Source organism: Salmo trutta, chromosome 12 (genome assembly GCF_901001165.1).
Source record: "Salmo trutta chromosome 12, fSalTru1.1, whole genome shotgun sequence".
NCBI lineage: Eukaryota > Metazoa > Chordata > Actinopteri > Salmoniformes > Salmonidae > Salmo > Salmo trutta.
Window position 1 is genome coordinate 16491817 of NC_042968.1, and position 18387 is coordinate 16510203.

The 18387-nt window shown below is 40.8% G+C and overlaps 2 protein-coding genes across 5 annotated transcripts in view; one reads left to right on the plus strand and one right to left on the minus strand.

The window, feature by feature from the left end:
• The window catches only part of LOC115203027 (neuroplastin), a 36660-nt gene extending 27783 nt beyond the window's left edge, over positions 1 to 8877 (plus strand). For 2 of the 3 annotated variants that reach the window (XM_029767301.1, XM_029767303.1), the window contains 3 exons: positions 5465 to 5486; positions 7463 to 7539; positions 7805 to 8877. In XM_029767301.1, the coding sequence (XP_029623161.1) occupies positions 5465 to 5486; positions 7463 to 7523 (83 nt within the window). In that variant the 3' untranslated portion in view covers positions 7524 to 7539; positions 7805 to 8877. The remainder of the gene's footprint in view (positions 1 to 5464; positions 5487 to 7462; positions 7540 to 7804) is intronic. The other variant, XM_029767302.1, reaches the window with a different exon arrangement.
• Positions 8549 to 17926, minus strand: rec114 (REC114 meiotic recombination protein). Of its 2 annotated transcripts, XM_029767305.1 has the most exons (6): positions 17746 to 17926; positions 17400 to 17489; positions 11049 to 11132; positions 10245 to 10436; positions 9603 to 9677; positions 8549 to 9275 (listed from the first exon to the last, which is right to left on the minus strand). In XM_029767305.1, the coding sequence occupies exons 1-6, from the start codon at positions 17833 to 17835 to the stop codon at positions 9111 to 9113; spliced, it is 696 nt and encodes a 231-aa protein (XP_029623165.1). In that variant the 5' UTR covers positions 17836 to 17926; the 3' UTR covers positions 8549 to 9110. The 2 variants fall into 2 exon arrangements, with proteins under 2 accessions (XP_029623165.1, XP_029623166.1); XM_029767306.1 differs by lacking the exon at positions 11049 to 11132.
• Between the last annotated feature and the right edge of the window lie 461 nt (positions 17927 to 18387).

Here is an 18387-nt window from a genome sequence, read left to right on the forward strand (position 1 = left end):
CACTCCCTGGATGCTCTGTCAGTACTGAGAAGGGAGACAGAGACACCGCTGGCTGTCACACAGCGCAGCGCCACACATTAGCTGCATAATAATATGACCTTTAGAGATGCTCCACATTAGTAAACCAGGAGGGGGTCCACAGCTAACCTTTTAAATTAAAGAGTTGAAGTGCCGTTGCGGTCTCGCTAATGATGATAACCAGGGACCATTTTATCACCCATCTGGAGAACTGATCAATTCATTTCATTGACAATAATTTCAGACAGGGAATCAGGGGAAGTTTGATGTGTTATTTTGGCTTTGTCCTACAACTTCTGCCTATGGCTGAGGGCTTAAAGTAGAGAATCGAAAATCCCGTTGCGGTCTCGCTAATGATGATAACCAGGGACCATTTTATCACCCATCTGGAGAACTGATCAATTCATTTCATTGACAATAATTTCAGACAGGGAATCAGGGGAAGTTTGATGTGTTATTTTGGCTTTGTCCTACAACTTCTGCCTATGGCTGAGGGCTTAAAGTAGAGAATCGAAAATCCCTGTTACCCTACTCCAATCAAAGCCCGTCACACCCACAGGTAAGTTATTCTCAAAGTTGCCTGTTGGTAACTACTAACTATTTACTACTTTTACAGAGTAATATCTGTTTTAATAACAAAACCACTTGATAACATACAATAATATAAACTGTTAAAGCTAGATTTAAAAGTGTCAAAGTCAAACAAAGGCATAATCATTTGAGTGTAGAGTCAAAGCCAAAAAGGCCGTTGAGGCTTCACCCGCCTATGGTTCTATCAACTTTATTCAGGATTAGAGGTCGACCGATTATGTTTATTATTTTTTTACGCCGATACCGATTATTGGAGGGCCGAAAGCCGCCGGTGCCGATTATTATATATATTTTTTTATAATGACAATTACAACAATACTGAATGAACACTTATATTAACTTAATATAATACATAAATAAAATCAATTTAGCCTCAAATAAATAATGAAACATGTTCAATTTGGTTTAAATAATGCAAAACAAAGTGTTGGAGAAGAAAGTAAAAGTGCAATGTGCCATGTAAGAAAGCTAATGTTTAAGTGCCTTGCTCAGAACATGAGAACATATGAAAGCTGGTGGTTCCTTTTAACATGAGTCTTCAATATTCCCAGGTAAGATGTTTTAGGTTGTAGTTATTATATTATTATAGGAATTATAGGACTATTTCTCTCTATACGATTTGTATTTCATATACCTTTGACTATTGGATGTTCTTATAGGCACTTTAGTATTGCCAGTGTAACAGTATAGCTTCCGTCCCTCTCCTCGCTCCTACCTGGGCTCAAACCAGGAACACATCGACAACAGCCACCCTCGAAGCAGCGTTACCCATGCAGAGGAAGGGAAACAACTACTCCAAGTCTCAGAGCGAGTGACGTTTGAAACGCTATTAGCGTGCACCCGGCTAACTAGCTAGCCATTTCACATCGGTTACACCAGCCTAATCTTGGGGGTTGATAGGCTTGAAGGGGTGGGTATAATTTATGGAACGTTCCAACAGGAATCTGTTCCAAAAAACGTAAAATAAAAGGTTGCCAACCAACAACGCATACAAAGTAGCAACGCATACAAACCTAGCTAACTAGCTGCTGAATAGCCATCAACTCACCACGTAGCTTATTCTTAATGTTTGTCCATAGGCAAACAGACATATGAGGACAGACATTTTTCGGAATAAACATGATGAGTGAAAAACGCAATGAAATAGACCCCTCCCTACCCGGTATCTTATTCTGCCGCTTTACAACTTTGTATGCGTTGTTTTTTGGAAACCTTGTTATTTACGAAGTTTTTGGAATAGATTCCTGTTGGAACGTTCCACAAATTATACCAACCCAGGTTGAAGTCATAAACAGCGCAATGCTTGAAGCACAGCGAAGGGCTGTTTGAATGAATGCTTACGAGCCTGCTGCTGCCTACCGCCACTCAGTCAGACTGCTCTATCAAATCATAACACACAGAAATACGAGCCTTGGGTAATTAATATGGTCGAATCTGGAAACTATCATCTCGAAAACAAAAGTTTTTTTCTTTCAGTGACATACGGAACCGTTCCGTATTTTATCTAACGGGTGACTAAGTCTAAATATTCCTGGTAGGCATTGATGTTTATGGTTAGGTACATTGGTGCAACGACAGTACTTTTTTCGCAAATGCGCTTGTTAAATCAACACCCGTTTGTCGAAGTAGGCTGTGATTCAATGAAAATTAACAGGCACCGCATCGATCATATGCAACGCAGGACACGTTAGATAAACTAGTAATATCATCAACCATGTGTAGTTAACTAGTGATTATGTTAAGATTGATAGTTTTTTTATAAGTCTAATGCTAGCTAGCAACTTACCTTTGCTTCTTGCTGCCCTCGCGTTACAGGTAGTCAGCCTGTTAATCCTTGTGAAGTTCCCTGTAGCTCAGTTGGTAGAGCATGGTGTTTGCAACGCCAGGGTTGTGGGTTCGATTCCCACGGGGGGCCAGCACAGATTTTTTTTTAATGAAATTGTATGAAATGTATGCATTCACTACTGTAAGTCGCTCTGGATAAGAGCGTCTGCTAAATGACTAAAATGTAAAATGCAATGTAAGGCGGGTGGTTAGAGCGTTGGACTGGTAACCGAAGGTTGCAAAAACGAATCCCCCCTGAACAAGGCAGTTAACCCCCGTTTCTAGGCCGTCATTGTAAATAAGAATGTGTTCTTAATCTGACTTGCCAAGTTAAATAAAGGTGTAAAAAAAAATGTAAAAATAAAATAAAAAAAATACTAATAATCAGCAAATCGGTGGCCAAAAATACCGATTACCGATTGTTATGAAAACTTGAAATCGGCCCTAATTAATCGGCCATTCCGATTAATCGGTCGACCTCTATTCAGGATATCAGCAAGATATGAATTAATTGGTTACTGACTTCTTTCCCCCTCTCTCCAAATGGCATCATTATCTAAACATTTGGTAAGTGCATGTTGCATGTTTTCAGAGAATGATTTTCTTATTTGATCCGTTTCTACTACAGTCCATCCAGACCACCATGTCAACACCCGTTTATCAGATTATTTGACTACAAGTTGTTTGGCGTCTTTGTATAGACAATTTATATGTTGAAATTCTGTATTTATTCCATTCGTATTCATTTCCATTAAGAGGGACCAACGCAGTTTGACATGTTTTCTCCTGTATAGGTGGTGGTCTCTGATGTTTAAAACATAAATTGCTATCAGCCTACTGAAATGCACTGCTATGTTTATAGCTGTATACATTTTATACCAGTCTTCTTCACTTGTCTTATATAGGAGTGTTAAATCACTCAAACCGCCCCACACACGAGGAGAGATAGTATGCACTCTAGGTTCCCCAAGGCACTGATATACTGTAGATGCTATCATAAAAAAAATAAAAAAAATAAAGACTGGGTAGATTAGAAAGATAAATTATGCATACTCCTATTTCTGAAGTCTGAATTGTGTATGCACTGTATAATCCTTCCCATGATGGTTTCAGCATTAAATATTGTTACACTGCAGTACACTATTAAACAGAAATTATGCAAATTCACCAATAAAGTAAGCATTGGCTTTGTGTACAGTGTGAAGACAGTGTAGTGCTTTAACAAACCTCCAACCAATCTCCTGCACCCGTAGGCAAGGCCTCTAGTTTGGCATGGGTTTATGTCTTGGAGGAGGGGGAGAGAGAGAGAAACTTGCTTTGGTGTAGCACATGGGGTTGGCAACAGCGTGATATTTTGTTTGCCCAACGACTAGATGAAGGTAGATTATCTGCCATGGTCATATCAAGCGAATCAGAGATGCAGAACACTGCATCACTTGTGCTAATAGCCAGCTCTCCAATCTCCTTTCAGTATCCACCATCCCCAAGAGCTTTGTTATATGTAGGTGTACATTATGAATTCTGTCTTCATGATGGCTAAATTGTGTATCAACACTGATAATGCACTGCCAAGTGACCCAAAGCAAAGGTTGAGATTTTTTAGAGAGCAAATACATTTTTAAAGAACCTGTTGTGAGGGTTCCACTTTCTTTTACTGTGTGGGATCATTAGGGAACAACCAGGGAAAATTACATTATGCAAAATGTAGGACGGCAGGTCGGCTAGCGTTTAAGAGCGTGGAGCCGTTAACCAAAAGGTCGCTGGTTCGAATCCCTGAGCCGACTAGGTGAAAAGTCACTCTGGATAAGCGTGTCTGCTAAATGACTAAACTGTAAAAACGTAATGGAGAGCATATCAACCCATTGGCATACAAGAAAAACTTGCTGAATACATTGATCTTACCCTGGCTATACTCTTAATATTCTCCACACTGTAAAAGTCAGGGTTTTCGTTTGTTTGCAATTTCATGACTTGAATCACATATTCTAAACATTATCTTTGCCCGACTGGATAACTCTGCACCCAGGGGCTAGTTGTAAGTGAACTCAGATGGTAGTGTAAGGGTGGAAAAAGGTGGGGATTGGGCACGCACAAACAGATGTGCCCCCTCTGTCCCCAAGACTGTCTCACAGGCAGCCATGCTGTCCCGTCTCACATTGTGACCACCATACCCCCATTTAACTGCCAATGGCATGCTGCTGCTTTCTGGGCCCGTATTCATAAAGCGTCTCATAGTTTAGTGCTGATCTAGAATCAGGTCCCCCTCTCGATATAATCTTACGGATTATGATCTAAAAGGCTCAACTGATCCTACATCAGCACTTCTACTCTGAAATGGTTTATGAATACGTGCCCCAGATCTCTGGTTGCATGCTACTGAACACACTTTCACTCTCCATTCATACTATACTGACCCATTCTTTCTCATGTGTGGTCAAAACATGCCACTGCGGCACCTTGAAAGAGTGGTTATCTGTACTAACTAGCTAATCACTAATGTGCGATGATGTCCACTGACACTGCATGCTGCTGTGTAATTCAACTCTACACTAAAAACGTTATTCTACTAAAACATTTTTTTTTGCTCATTCAAGTATATGGAAAGCCTGCTTTCACAACTCAGAGCTTTTATTGTCAGAATTAAAAATGCAGACCTGGAGACTTCAAAAAGTTCACTTTATTCCTATAACTTCGGTATTCTGTAATGACAACTGGAACTTGGGAACAACCCATGCAAAAGACCCATACCGCGGGATTCACAAGGGAACTTGAAGAAAACCGGAACATTTAAAATGTTAACATCAGTTGCAAATTTGCAATACTTCACACTGACGTGATGTGACGTGACTAACTTTTAAACTGCTAGTCATGTAACATTCATTTAATTGAATCCATTTGATATTTAATTACAGTTAAGATGTCAGCATCAACATTTGAAAGAAAATATTAGAGCAGTGTGTTGGATGACCATGTTGTCTAATATTCCATTGTTTTTGTGCTCTTTCCCCTCTTCTCTCCCCTCGTGACGAAGATGATGAGCCAGCCGCACCAACGTAAGTATGATAAATATTCTGTTCTCTCGAGACTACAATAAAAAAAAAATTCATTCAGTACATTCGGAAAGTATTCAGACCCCTTGACTTTTTCCACATTTTGCTACTATACAGCCTTATTCTAAAATTGATCTACACACAATACCCAATAATGACGAAGCAAAAACTGCTTTTTATACATTTTTGCAAATGTATAACAAGAAAACAATTGAAATTTCACATTTACATAGGTATTCAGACCCTTTACTCAGTACATTATGGCAGCGATTGCAGCCTTGAGACGTCTTCGGTATGACGCTACAAGCTTGGCACACCTGTATTTGGGGAGTTTCTCCCATTCTTCTCTGCAGATCCTCTCAAGCTCTGTCAGGTTGGATGGGGAGCGTTGCTGCACAGCTATTTTTAGGTCTCTACAGAGATGATCTATCGGGTTCAAGTCTGGGCTCTGTCTGGGCCACTCAAGGATATTCAGAGACTTGTCCTGAAGCCACTCCTGTGTTGTCTTGGCTGTGTGCTTAGGGTCGTTGTATTGTTGGAAGGTGAACCTTTGCCCCCAGTCTGAGATCCTGAGCAGGTTTTCATCAAGGATCTCTCTGTACTTCGCTTCGTTCATCTTTCCCTCGATCCTGACTAGTCTCCCAGTCCCTGCCGCTGAAAAACATACCCACATCACCGTAGGGATGGTGCCAGGTTTCCTCCAGACATGACGCTTGGCATTCAGGCCAAAGAGTTCAATCTAACATCAGACCAGAGAATTTTGTTTCTCATGGTCAGTCCTTTAGGTGCCTCTTGACAAACACCAAGCGGGCTGTCGTGCATTTTACTGAGGAGTGGCTTCCATCTGGCCACTCTACCATAATGGCCTGATTGGTGGAGTGCTGCAGACATGGCTGTCCTTCTGGAAGGTTCTCCCATCTCCGCGGAGGAACATCGGGTTCTTGGTCACCTCCCTGACCAAGGCCCTTCTCCCCCGATTGCCCAGTTTGGCCTAGTGGCCAGCTCTAGGAAGTCTTGATGATTCCAAACGTCTTCCATTTAAGAATGATGGAGGCCACTGTGTTGTTGGGGACCTTCAATGCTTTTTAATTTTTAATTTTTTTTATTTTTTAACCCTTCCCAAATCTGTGCAGACACAATCCTGTCTCTGAGCTCTAAGGACAATTCCTTTGACCTCATGGCTTGGTTTTTGCTCTGACATGCACTGTGGGATCTTATATAGACAGATGTGTGCCTTTCTCCAATCAAGTTGTAGAAACATCTCAAGGATGATCAATGGAAACAGGATGCACCTGAGCTCAATTTCGAGACTCATAGCAAAGGGTTTGAAAACTTATGTAAATAAAGTATTTCTGTTTTACAACAATTTCTGTTTGCGCTGTTCTGTGAAGGGAGTAGTACACAGCGTTGCATGAGATCTTCCGTTTCTTGGCAACTTCTCCCATGGAATAGCCTTCATTTCTCAGAACAAGAATAGACTGACAAGTTTCTGAAAGTTATTTGTTTCTGGTCATTTTGAGCCTGTAATCGAACCCACAAATGCTGATGCTCCACATATTCAACAAGTCTAAAGAAGGACAGTTTTATTGCTTGTTTAATTAGCACAACAGTTTTCAGCTGTGCTAACATAATTGCAAAAGGGTTTTCTAATGATTAAATAGCCTTTTAAAATTATAAACTTGGATTAGCTAACACAATGTGCCATTGGAACACAGGAGTGATGGTTGCTGATAATGGGCCTCTGTACGCCTATGTAGATATTCCATAAAAAAATCTGCCGTTTCCAGCTACAATAATCATTTACAACATTAACAATGTCTATACTGTATTTCTGATCAATTTGATGTTATTTTAATGGACAAAAAAATTGCTTTTCTTTCAAAAACAAGGACATTTCTAAGTGACCCCAAACTTTTGAACGGTAGTGTACATATAATTTCCCCCTGGAACTGACTAAACTCTTGGTATTTCTTCACTAGGAAAACAAATTCGACAAACAACCACAAAGACAAAAACGTGCGCCAGAGGAATGCGAAATGAGAAGCTACTCGTTGAAGTGAGTATTCCGGCCTTTATAAAATGAGAAGCTACTCGTTGAAGTGAGTATTCCGGCCTTTATAAAATGAGAAGCTACTCGTTGAAGTGAGTATTCCGGCCTTTATAAAATGAGAAGCTACTCGTTGCAGTGAGTATTCTGGCCTTTAGAAAAAGGAATCTGAGGCATATAGAAGTCAACAGGGAACTAAGTGATATACTGTAGGAATGTGATAATGTGCACAGGGTATACTAATTCCTTCATCCCCCCTGATTTTCATTAACAGATGACTAACTGCATATCTTGACCACATGAAGGTATCTGAGGAGGGAGCTCCAGGCAATTTTTAATGAAGCATATCTCGTCTCTCTCTTATGAGAAAAAAACAATAACAGCGTAACACTGGCAGAAAAGAACAAGATGGCTGTCTTAAGCATGCCTTATTCAGTCTTACATGAACAGTCCTGGACGGAGAGATGACCAATTCCATCACGAAAGGTGTGCACATCTTTTTTTGTGTGCCGTTTGATGTCGCTTTTATTCATTTTATCATGTCCTCCAACCAGAGGTGATCCTTTTTGTATTACATATCATGTAAAACGCATGCAAATTATTACGCAATAGGATGCCCAGAATAGACTTTGTTGTTTTCCCTCATGTCTGTGTGGCTATTTTGCATCCAAAGGAATTATGTTTTTTTATGAAATTGTCCTGAACTGAAAAATACTGTTATATTCTTAAATAACTTTGTACAGCTGATTCATTGTCATTAAACTATGTTTGATTTAGTGAAAGGAAAGTCCACTCTTAACAGCCATTATAGTGAAAATGTGATGCAAGGGATTCAATGTCTGGCAGTATTTACTTGAAAATGACTACTATATATCTATCTAGTTATAAATAAAATGACAATTAAGTGTTTATTTTTCAGAGTAACTTAGGATGTCTTGTATATGTTGAGGTTCGAGTGTTCAAACAATAGCAAATACTGTATGTAAAGAAAAAAATACATTTTATATTTCCCAACTTAATTCATTCATTTTTATTTTTCTGAAATTGTACAGCATGGCTATTATACTATGCAATATGTATTCATATATAGATATATTGGGGGTAGTTTGTTTTTCTCAGTGAAGCTTTAATATTGTGGGATCACTTGGAAGCTGGTATAGCAAAATGCACTGCTGTAGCTGCATGACTCCTGTCCTATAAATACAGTGTATCCATGTGTATTGCAGTGCAAATGGACCGACATTAGGATGGGAATGGAAGGAGCTACGGTATCTCTAGCCACGATAAAACATCAGACCAATAACATACGAGACCAATACATTTTTGAAAATAAAAGGCTCCAAAATACATTTTGTTTCTTTGCCTCGAAAATCCTTTCTAGAAACTGCAACATTTGTGCCGGTTTAAATATCCTCCTACAACACAATGATCACTATGTTCCAGCACACATTTACACAATCAGCAGCATGAAGAACCCAACCCCCAACTTTTCCACAACCCACCTCCCACCCACATGTGTACCGTGTGTAGTGAGTTGACCTGTCTCTCTCTGGCTGTTTGTGTTGATGAGCTTCAGCTCCTCAGTCCTGGAGCACTCTCCTCAGCTCCCCCTCCACCTTCTCCACCAAGGCAGGGAAGCTGGGGTCCAAAAGACACAGGCGGACAAAGGGCTCCAGCTCCCCACGGGACAGAGCACCGTGGCGGTACGCCAGGGGCAAGGACAGACCATGCTCGCCCAGGAAGTGCTGAGAAAAAAATAGACCAGGGACCGGTTCATTTGTTTGTATACAAGTAAAGCCATGATATTGGCTAACTATAATCTCCCAAGTCAGTTAGGTGTTCATTATTTCATTGGCCTACTTTACACTTCAGTAGTGGTGGGGAATAACTACAACCCCATGAAGTGTATGTTACATTCAAGCTCAGTGGGTGAGAGCAGTAATGTTAAATAGCTACTATTTATTCACCTTGCGTGATTGTCAAACTCCATCAAGTGATCATTATATGAATCATCACCCTCAGCATTCATCAGTCATCTATCTAATCACTGTGTTGCGTCAGTACCAACCTACCTGGGTAAGACGTTTGATGGATAAAGAGCCCTGGACGACCTCCGGTTCAGTAGCCATAGCCTCCCCAACACCCGCCTGATGACAAGGTTAAAAGAGATGTTACTAATGCCACAGGACTTTACATGGCAACACACCAAGGGAGGTTAAGCTGCATCATAGCTTTATTCTTTATTGAATGATTTCCCTCAGTCATCATGGCCCATTCATCCTAACAGAGCTTTTCAAATGTGTGTGATGGTGTTTATTGTTGGTTTAATTTATCCCCCTTCTGTGTGGGGAGGTTAAGGATTAACATATCGCACATTGTCATCGAATCATACATAATATACATATTAACCTAGTTGGTTCCAGGGCCATTCAGTATTAAACAAGCTATATGGTTTTCATGCCTGTAAATAGCACCATCTAGTGGGTGATTCTTACTGTAACAACAGCAACTTTAGTGACAACTATAGTTTGCCTCATATATTATGAAGAATAACATTCTTAAAATAAGAACAGCAGCAAAGGTGAAAAAAACAAACATGCAATGCACTCATTTCAATTAGTTAATGTATTGCAGGAGCTGTTCCAATTCAGATGTTCCAAAATACACTTTCATGATGCAATACATGTTTTCAGTGTGTATGTGTTATTGAGTACCTGTTGATCCTGTGCAGTGGTCTTGGTAGGGGGTTGATTGGGTGTTGGGGGGCAGCTGAGTGGTGGTGGTGGGGGGCCCCCCTGTGTGGTGACAGGCAGGTACTCCTTCAGTCTGAGTACTGCACTGCTACACTGCTCCAGGGCCTCAGCCCTGCTGCCGCTGAACTGCATCCTGATCAGACGGCTCTCCCCCTGCACATACACAGCATTGTTTCGTTTGAGAGCTAGCCTATATCTCCTCTTCGACGCTACTGAGACAATCTTGACCAGCAGACTACAAGCTTGACACACCACTTACAATTCATCAGTGGCACTTATATAGACCACTTATTTAGCCTACATATCACTCACAAGCCAGGCCCTTGGCAGAACATGGGCAACCAAAGCACCGCTCACAGCCAGCTAGTTGTTCCAAGACTGTTAAAATGCATCGTGTCAGGCCTCAGATCCCCTTAAATCAGGCCATTTAATGACCAATTACACTGTTGTCTCAGCACAGCCACCCCTGCCAAACATCAGGTCTGCCACACTCATGTCAGTGTGAAATCTGGCTACGGTAAATAAAGCTGCCACTATACAAAAAATGAGGACATTACCGACTAAAATTCCAGTGTTGCCTTGTAGTCAACATTAGCCGAAGTTTCATATAAAACTAGGTGCTAGAATAATAATACAAATTGGTATGTAGACTCTAGTATACTCTAGCTAGCTACTATTTAAAAGTTGGTGTTGTTTCTTAAAGCAAATAAAGTCTTTACAATCTATATATGACATATCTCCAAGAATATAACTTTGGCAACCCACCTTAACAGTCAGACGGAACAGCAGGGTATCTGATTTCTGCTGAACCTTGAGGAAGCTTGGAGCATCAAGTAAGGAAAACCCATCCTGAAAAATGCGGGATCACAATCACAGACTAACATTTGTAAACAAACAGTCAAAAGTCATAATGGATAGGGCACATAGCTAATCCTCATGTCTTCAATGAGACATAAAAGTCAATTTAATAGTATCAGGCGGAGCATGCAGCAATCACAGCTCTACTTTTGGTTAGCAGGAGCAATCTCAAATTATCTGAAATGACATAACACGCCTGCAGGGGGCTCTGTTGACCTACAAACCCATCCAGACCCTGTGATCAGCATCATGCCATCAGTATGTTTTTGGAAAGATAACTTCCATCTCAAACAAACAGCTGTTGGAGGCTGAATGTTGTTGTACTAAATATTAGTTTTGATAGAGTCATAAGGTGTGTTCGAATACTCATACTAACCGTACTATTTGTGACGTGAATTGAGTATATAAACTCAGCAAAAAAAGAAATGTCCCTTTCTCAGGACTCGGTCTTTCAACGATAATTTGTAAAAATCCAAATAACTTCACAGATCTTCATTGTAAAAGGTTTAAACACTGTTTCCCATGCTTGTTCAATGAACCATAAACAATTAATGAACATGCACCTGTGGAACGGTTGTTAAGACACTAACCGCTAATAGACGGTACGCAATTAAGGTCACAGTTATGAAAACTTAGGACACTAAAAAGACCTTTCTACTGACTCTGAAAAACACCAAAAGAAAGATGCCCAGGGTCCCTGCTCATCTGCGTGAACGTGCCTTAGGCATGCAGCAAGGAGGCATGAAGACTGCAGATGTGGCCAGGGCAATAAATTGCAATGTCCGTTCTGTGAGAAGCCTAAGACAGTGCTACAGGGACACAGGACAGACAGCTGATTGTCCTCGCAGTGGCAGACCACGTGTAACAACACCTGCACAGGACCAGTACATCCGAACATCACACCTGCGGGACAGTTACAGGATGCCAACAACAACTGCCCTAGTTACACCAGGAACGCACAATCCCTCCATCAGTGCTCAGACTGTCCACAATAGGCTGACAGAGGCTGGACTGAGGGCTTGTAAGCCTGTTGTAAGGCAGGTCATCACTAGACATCACCAGCAACAACGTTGCCTACGGGCACAAACCCACCGTCGCTGGACCAGACAGGACTGGCAAAAAGTGCTCTTCACTGACAAGTCGCGGTTTTGTCTCACCAGGGGTGAGGGTAGGGGCGGCAGGGTAGCCTAGTGGTTAGAGCGTTGGACTTGTAACCGAAAGGTTGCATGTTCGAATCCCTGAGCTGACAAGGTACAAATCTGTCGTTCTGCCCCTGAACAAGGCAGTTAACCCACTGTTCCTAGGCTGTCATTGAAAGTAAGAATTTGTTCTTAACTGACTTGCCTAGTTAAATAAAGGTAATAAAATAAAATAGTTGGATTCATGGATCAATTTGGAAGTGGAGGGTCCGTCATGGTCTGGGGCAGTGTATCGCATCATCGGACTGAGCTTGTTGTCATTGCAGGCGATCTCAATGCTGTGCGTTACAGCGAAGACATCCTCCATCCTCATTTGGTACCCTTCCTGCAGGCTCATCCTGACATGGCCCTCCAGAATGACAATGTCACAGACATACTGCTTGTTCTGTGTGTGATTTCCTGCAAGACAGGAATGTCAGTGTTCTGCCATGGCCAGTGAAGAGCCCAGATCTGAATCCCATTGAGCACGTCTGGGACCTGTTGGATCAGAGGGTCATTCCAGTGGGTCAGAAGTTAACATACACTCAATTAGTATTTGGTAGCATTGCCTTTAAATTGTTTGACTTCAAGTCAAACGTTTTGGGTAGCCTTGCACAAGCTTCCCACAATAAGTTGGGTGAATTGTGTCCCATTCCTCCTGACAGAGCTGGTGTAAATGAGTCAAGTTTGTAGGCCTCCATGCTCACACACACTTTTTACGTTCTGCCCACACATTTTCTATAGGATTGAGGTCAGGGCTTTGTGATGGCCACTCCAATACCTTGACTTTGTTGTCCTTAAGCCATTTTGCCACAACTTTGGAAATATGCTTGGGGTCATTGTCCATTTGGAAGACCCATTTGTGACCAAGCTTTATCTTCCTTTGTCTTCCTGATGTCTTGAGATGTTGCTTCAATATATCCACAATTTTCCTACCTCATGATGCCATCTATTTTGTGAAGTGCACCAGTCCCTCCAACAACAAAACACCCAAACAACATGATGCTGCCACCCCCGTGCTTCACGGTTGGGATGGTGTTCTTCGGCTTGCAAGCATCCCCCTTTTTCCTCCAAACATAAAGATGGTCATTCCTTGCTGAGCGGCCTTTCAAGTTATGTCGATATAGTACTCGTTTTACTGTGGATATAGATTCTTTTGTACCCGTTTACTCCTGCATCTTCACAAGGTCCTTTGCTGTTGATTTGCATTTTTCGCATCAAAGTACGTTCATCTCTAGGAGACAGAAAGCGGTTCCTTCCAGAGTGTTATGACGGCTGCGTGGTCCCATGGTGTTTATACTTGCGTACTATTGTTTTTACAGATGAATGTGGTCCCTTCAGGATTTTTGGAAATTGCTCCCAAGGATGAACCAGACTTGTGGACATCTACCATTTTTTTCCTGAGGTCTTGGCTGATTTCTTTTGATTTTCCCATGATGTCAAGCAAAGAGGCACTGAGTTCGAAGGTAGGCCTTGAAATACATCCACAGGTACAGCTCCAATTGACTCAAATTACGTCAATCAGCCTATCAGAAGCTTCTGAAGCCATGACATCATATTCTGGAATTTTCTAAGCTGTTTAAAGGCACGGTCAATTTTGTGTATGTAAACTTCTGACCCACTGGAATTGTGAATTATAAGTGAAATAATCCGTCTGTAAACAATTGTTGGAAAAATTACTTGTGTCATGCACAAAGTAGATGTCCTAACCGACTTGCCAAAACTATAGTTTGTTAACAAGAAATTTGTGGAGTGGTTGAAAAACTAGTTTTAATGACTCCAACCTAAGTGTATGTAAACTTCTGACTTCAACTGTACCTAACGTTAGTTGGCTACTAATATATCGTACTTGCCAGGCAGTATTATTAACTATCTGCTATCTGACTAACTACCCAACGTTTATTGACTTGATAATTTACATAATTCTTAGCTAAGTGGTATGGACATTGTTCATTCTGGCTATCTACTCCGATTTCAAAGCACTCTCGCGCAGAATAACTGATGAATTTACGAATGCTCAACACCCGTTGAATATGGCCAGTGTCAGTAAACATCGGCAAAAAAAAGGCGTAAATAAATTGTTGCCAGCAGCAGTTACAGTCACCAACGCTCTAGAAAACAGCATAACCAGCTCTGCTAGGGCAAGTAAAATGGTCAGAGTGAGGTGTTCTCTCAGTCTCATTTGTGTCTGGAAGTAGCTAGCCAACGTTAGCTTGGGTGCTTGACTGCCATTGAACGCTCGGATCAACCCTACTCCTCGGCCAGAGCGTCCAGTGTGCGCTCTGAACGCTCCGAATTTATGAACGGACAATCTGACAATTTGGATTTACAAACGCCCAGAGCACACTCTGGCACTCCAGATTGAATTTACGAACACAACCGAAATCGTAAAATGTTTAGCTAGTCATTTCCTATGCTAACAAGCTAGCAAGAGGTTGCATAGCAACAGCATCAACTTCAGGTAGACAGGCAAAGCTCTAGTACACTCAACTGAAATGATACGGTTTGTTTACAATATACTAAAATGAACTAATAGTATATAGGATGTAGTATATACTCATTAAGTATGTAGTATACAGTATGTTAGTATGGGTATTCGAACACAACTAAAGTCTGTTGAGTAGAAATCTCTCCATGATTAGGATACAATTAATAAAAATAGGTGTTAGTTTAGTTAGTATGAATCAGCACTTTTCTAACCAAGTGAGAAATTACACTTCCTGAATACACTGAATACTTTCAGATGTCATCTGACACCTTACAATTTATAACTATTTAACATCAACTAAAGTACAAATCTATTTAAACACTATTCTGTTTAGTAGTTTCTTCAGCATTGGAATTTGCGTTGAAATGTACCAGCGAAATATAGGTCAATAATACCTGATGTATTGACAGGAGACAGTAGTTGCGTTTTGCACATTATTAATGATAGAAAATGTGTTGGACCTTGGCCTGAGCACTGGGAAACGCTAGCTTTATGAAATGATAATTGGAATAACATTTTACCATAGCAACATATCCTTCTTAGTGATATAGATACTGCAAGTTATGTTTCTCCATTTCAAATGGACTTCAGCACAATGGAGGGATGGATACTCTACTCAGCTCTGTTACATAAAACATTACACTTCAGCTCCGTACTTCCAGATTAAAAACAGATTTCAATTTTCCTACTCCGCTGAGATGTTCTGAAGGGATTACATCAAATTTGTATTTTTAGTTGAAAATTATCATATCAGGAAGGCATCACATTACATAATTTTAACAAGACTTGCCTTCAAGTCATTCTGTGAGGCATAGCCAATCGTTTTCTTAGTCAGGTTGAGAGGTTCCATTTTCTATAATCCCAATCCAATCCTTCCTCCAAATACTGAGAGAAAGACCCTATTAAACCATATCTTAGAATCAGGAGTAATCTGGATGATGATTACACTCGATAACCCTCTCTCCTCCAGCATGGTGCATCCTAATATGGCATCATCATTCAGTTGGGACTCCCCTGGCATCAGCCACCGTGAACTACTGTAAATCTCCCTTTATTGAAAGATACTCAAGAGCGTTACGATTAAGGGCGCCGATGTATCAATGACCGCTATCCCCTTTTGTCAGAGAGCACTTTGTGTCCTGACCTGAATAAGCATGTAGCCTTGCCTGGCACCCTGGCTCAACAAGATGGCTGTAGCCACTTTCCATCCAGCACTCGATGTGGCATTGTGCAGCTATGGCCATTGTGTTTCTACAGCAATTCCTGCTGAGTCTCTCAGCTGCACACAGAGTCTGGCAGTGAACCTTGAGAAGACACAGGATAAACTGCACACTAACACAGGCACTATTCTGTGTACAGAATAGTGGCGGCAGGTAGTCTAGTGGTTAGCGTGTTGGACTTGTAACTGAAAGGTTGCAAGATCGAATCCCTGAGCTGACAAGGTAAAAATCTGTTGTTCTGCCCCTGAACAAGGCTGTCATTGAAAATAAGAATTTGTTCTTAACTGACTTGCCTCGTAAAATAAATTAAAAAAGTACAGCAACATAGCTGGTGTTCAGTATTTGTTGTTGTTCCCTGTATTTCAAAGGACTTGGAATCAAATAATTTCCCAACATTGTTGCAAAAACATACAATTGTATCCATAGCTAGGCTATCTGCCGATAAGCCAAATAATGGAGATCTAAGCTTAGACTAGCCTGAGTTAGTAGGCCTATTTGATAATAAAAATAAGTGTACAAAACATTATTAACACCTTCCTAAAATTGAGTTGCACCCCCTTTAACCCTCAGAACAGCCTCAATTATTTGGGGCATGGATTCTGCAATGTATTGAAAGCATTCCACAGGAATGCTGGCCCATGTTGACTCCAATGCTTCCCACAGTTGTGTCAAATTGGCTGGCTGTCCTTTGGGTGGTGGACCATTCTTGATACACACAGGAAACTGTTGAGCGTGAAGAACACAGCAACGTTGCAGTTCTTGCCACACTCAAACTGGTGTACCTGGTACCTACTACCATAACCCATTCAAAGACACTGCAATATTTTGTCATGCACATTCACCCTCTGAATGGCACACACACACACACACACACACACACACACACACACACACACACACACACACACAATCAATGTCAATTGTCTCAAGGCTTAAAAATTCTACTTTAACCTGTATCTTTCCCTTTATCTACACTGATTGAAGTGGATTTAACATGTGACATCAATAAGTGTTCATAGCTTTGAAATTGATTCACTTGGTAAGTATGTCATGGAAAGAGCACGTGTTCCTAATGTTTTGTACAGTCAATGTAATTAGGCCAACAGGTTAGACAATAACTGTTATTATATGTCTATGGAGTGTCCATTTGGCAATAATTTGGTATATAATAATGAGTTATTGAATATATTGGGGGATATTTTATTTGTATTTTATCTTATTTGGATACATTGTTATTTGGCCTAGAGATGTGGATGCATGAAATGTGAGTCCAGATAAAAGACAGTAAAAACTAGATCCAGATCCATCCAGGAATGACTTGAGTTTTTGACATCAAAGGACATATAATGTAGTTAGACCTCAACTCACTTACCAGAAGATCGTGGCCTTGGGACACCAACATATGACCAGATTCCACAATGGTGAGCACCAATTCACCCGCGCTTTCACTGGGCTCAAACATCTAGAGAAGTTTCAAGACACATTTTCAACATCTACAGCTGGATGATTCACATCACATCTGAGGCAAGTTCATTCAATGACCATAATGTAAAGTGTAGGCCTATAACTCTTTTATTTGCTAATGTAGTAAACTAGCCTAAATGTGTAAATAACGTTTGGTTAGCCTAGCTAGCAAGTGGCATTAGGTAGCTAACTTTAGCTAGCGTTATCTCCTACAACACAGACGTTGGACAAAATTCACGACTAGACAACTTCACCTTCCATGGATTACCGCCGTCTTCTTTGGTCCCAGGCAAAAAACGTCCAAAGCGTTTCAACGTCCATATAGATGTATGTCCAGTTGCCATTTGTAAAAACAATTCTAATAATATATATATATCAGAAGAGCTAACGCTAGCTACGTTTGTTTGCCGCGATGAGCGCGGGAATATCAGAAATTCACGAGTCACGCACGTAGATTGGGTTTTTGTGTGCGCGCATGCGCTTGGCTCTGGCAGGGGATGCTAGAAGTGCGCCTTTTTTGTGCTAGTCTAGCACACTAGTTTCGCCAACTCAACTCTAACCTAATCCCCAGGCTCAATTGCTCAACCTTTGATTAGTTTAGTGATGTGTTAGTGGTGCTGGATTAGAATAGTAACCACGTTTACATGTGCACAGTATTCATAGCGCATACACCGCTTAAAGTCTTGGATAAAGTGTTTACATGCACCTTTGATATCCCGCTCACGAGTATTCCTGTACCCATGAATAAACAGAATATTCCTAATTTAAATCTATATGGAATAGTAACTGAAATATGGACACTGACTGTAGGCCAATAACCTCTCACAAATATAATAATAACTCATGCAGAATTATGCATTTCTTGCAGTAAAATTATACAACAAATGTTAATTTAG

What these genes read in the sequence shown, in the direction of transcription:
- rec114 (XM_029767305.1), bottom strand. Translation starts at nt 17,835, where the DNA reads ATGGCAACTGGACATACATCTATATGGACGTTGAAACGCTTTGGACGT. An exon ending in ACGGCGGTAATCCATGGAAG is followed by an intron (nt 17,490 to 17,745) that starts GTGAAGTTGTCT and finishes AAACTTCTCTAG; the next exon opens with ATGTTTGAGCCCAGTGAAAG. An exon ending in CCACTGCACAGGATCAACAG is followed by an intron (nt 9,678 to 10,244) that starts GTACTCAATAAC and finishes CCTTGTCATCAG; the next exon opens with GCGGGTGTTGGGGAGGCTAT.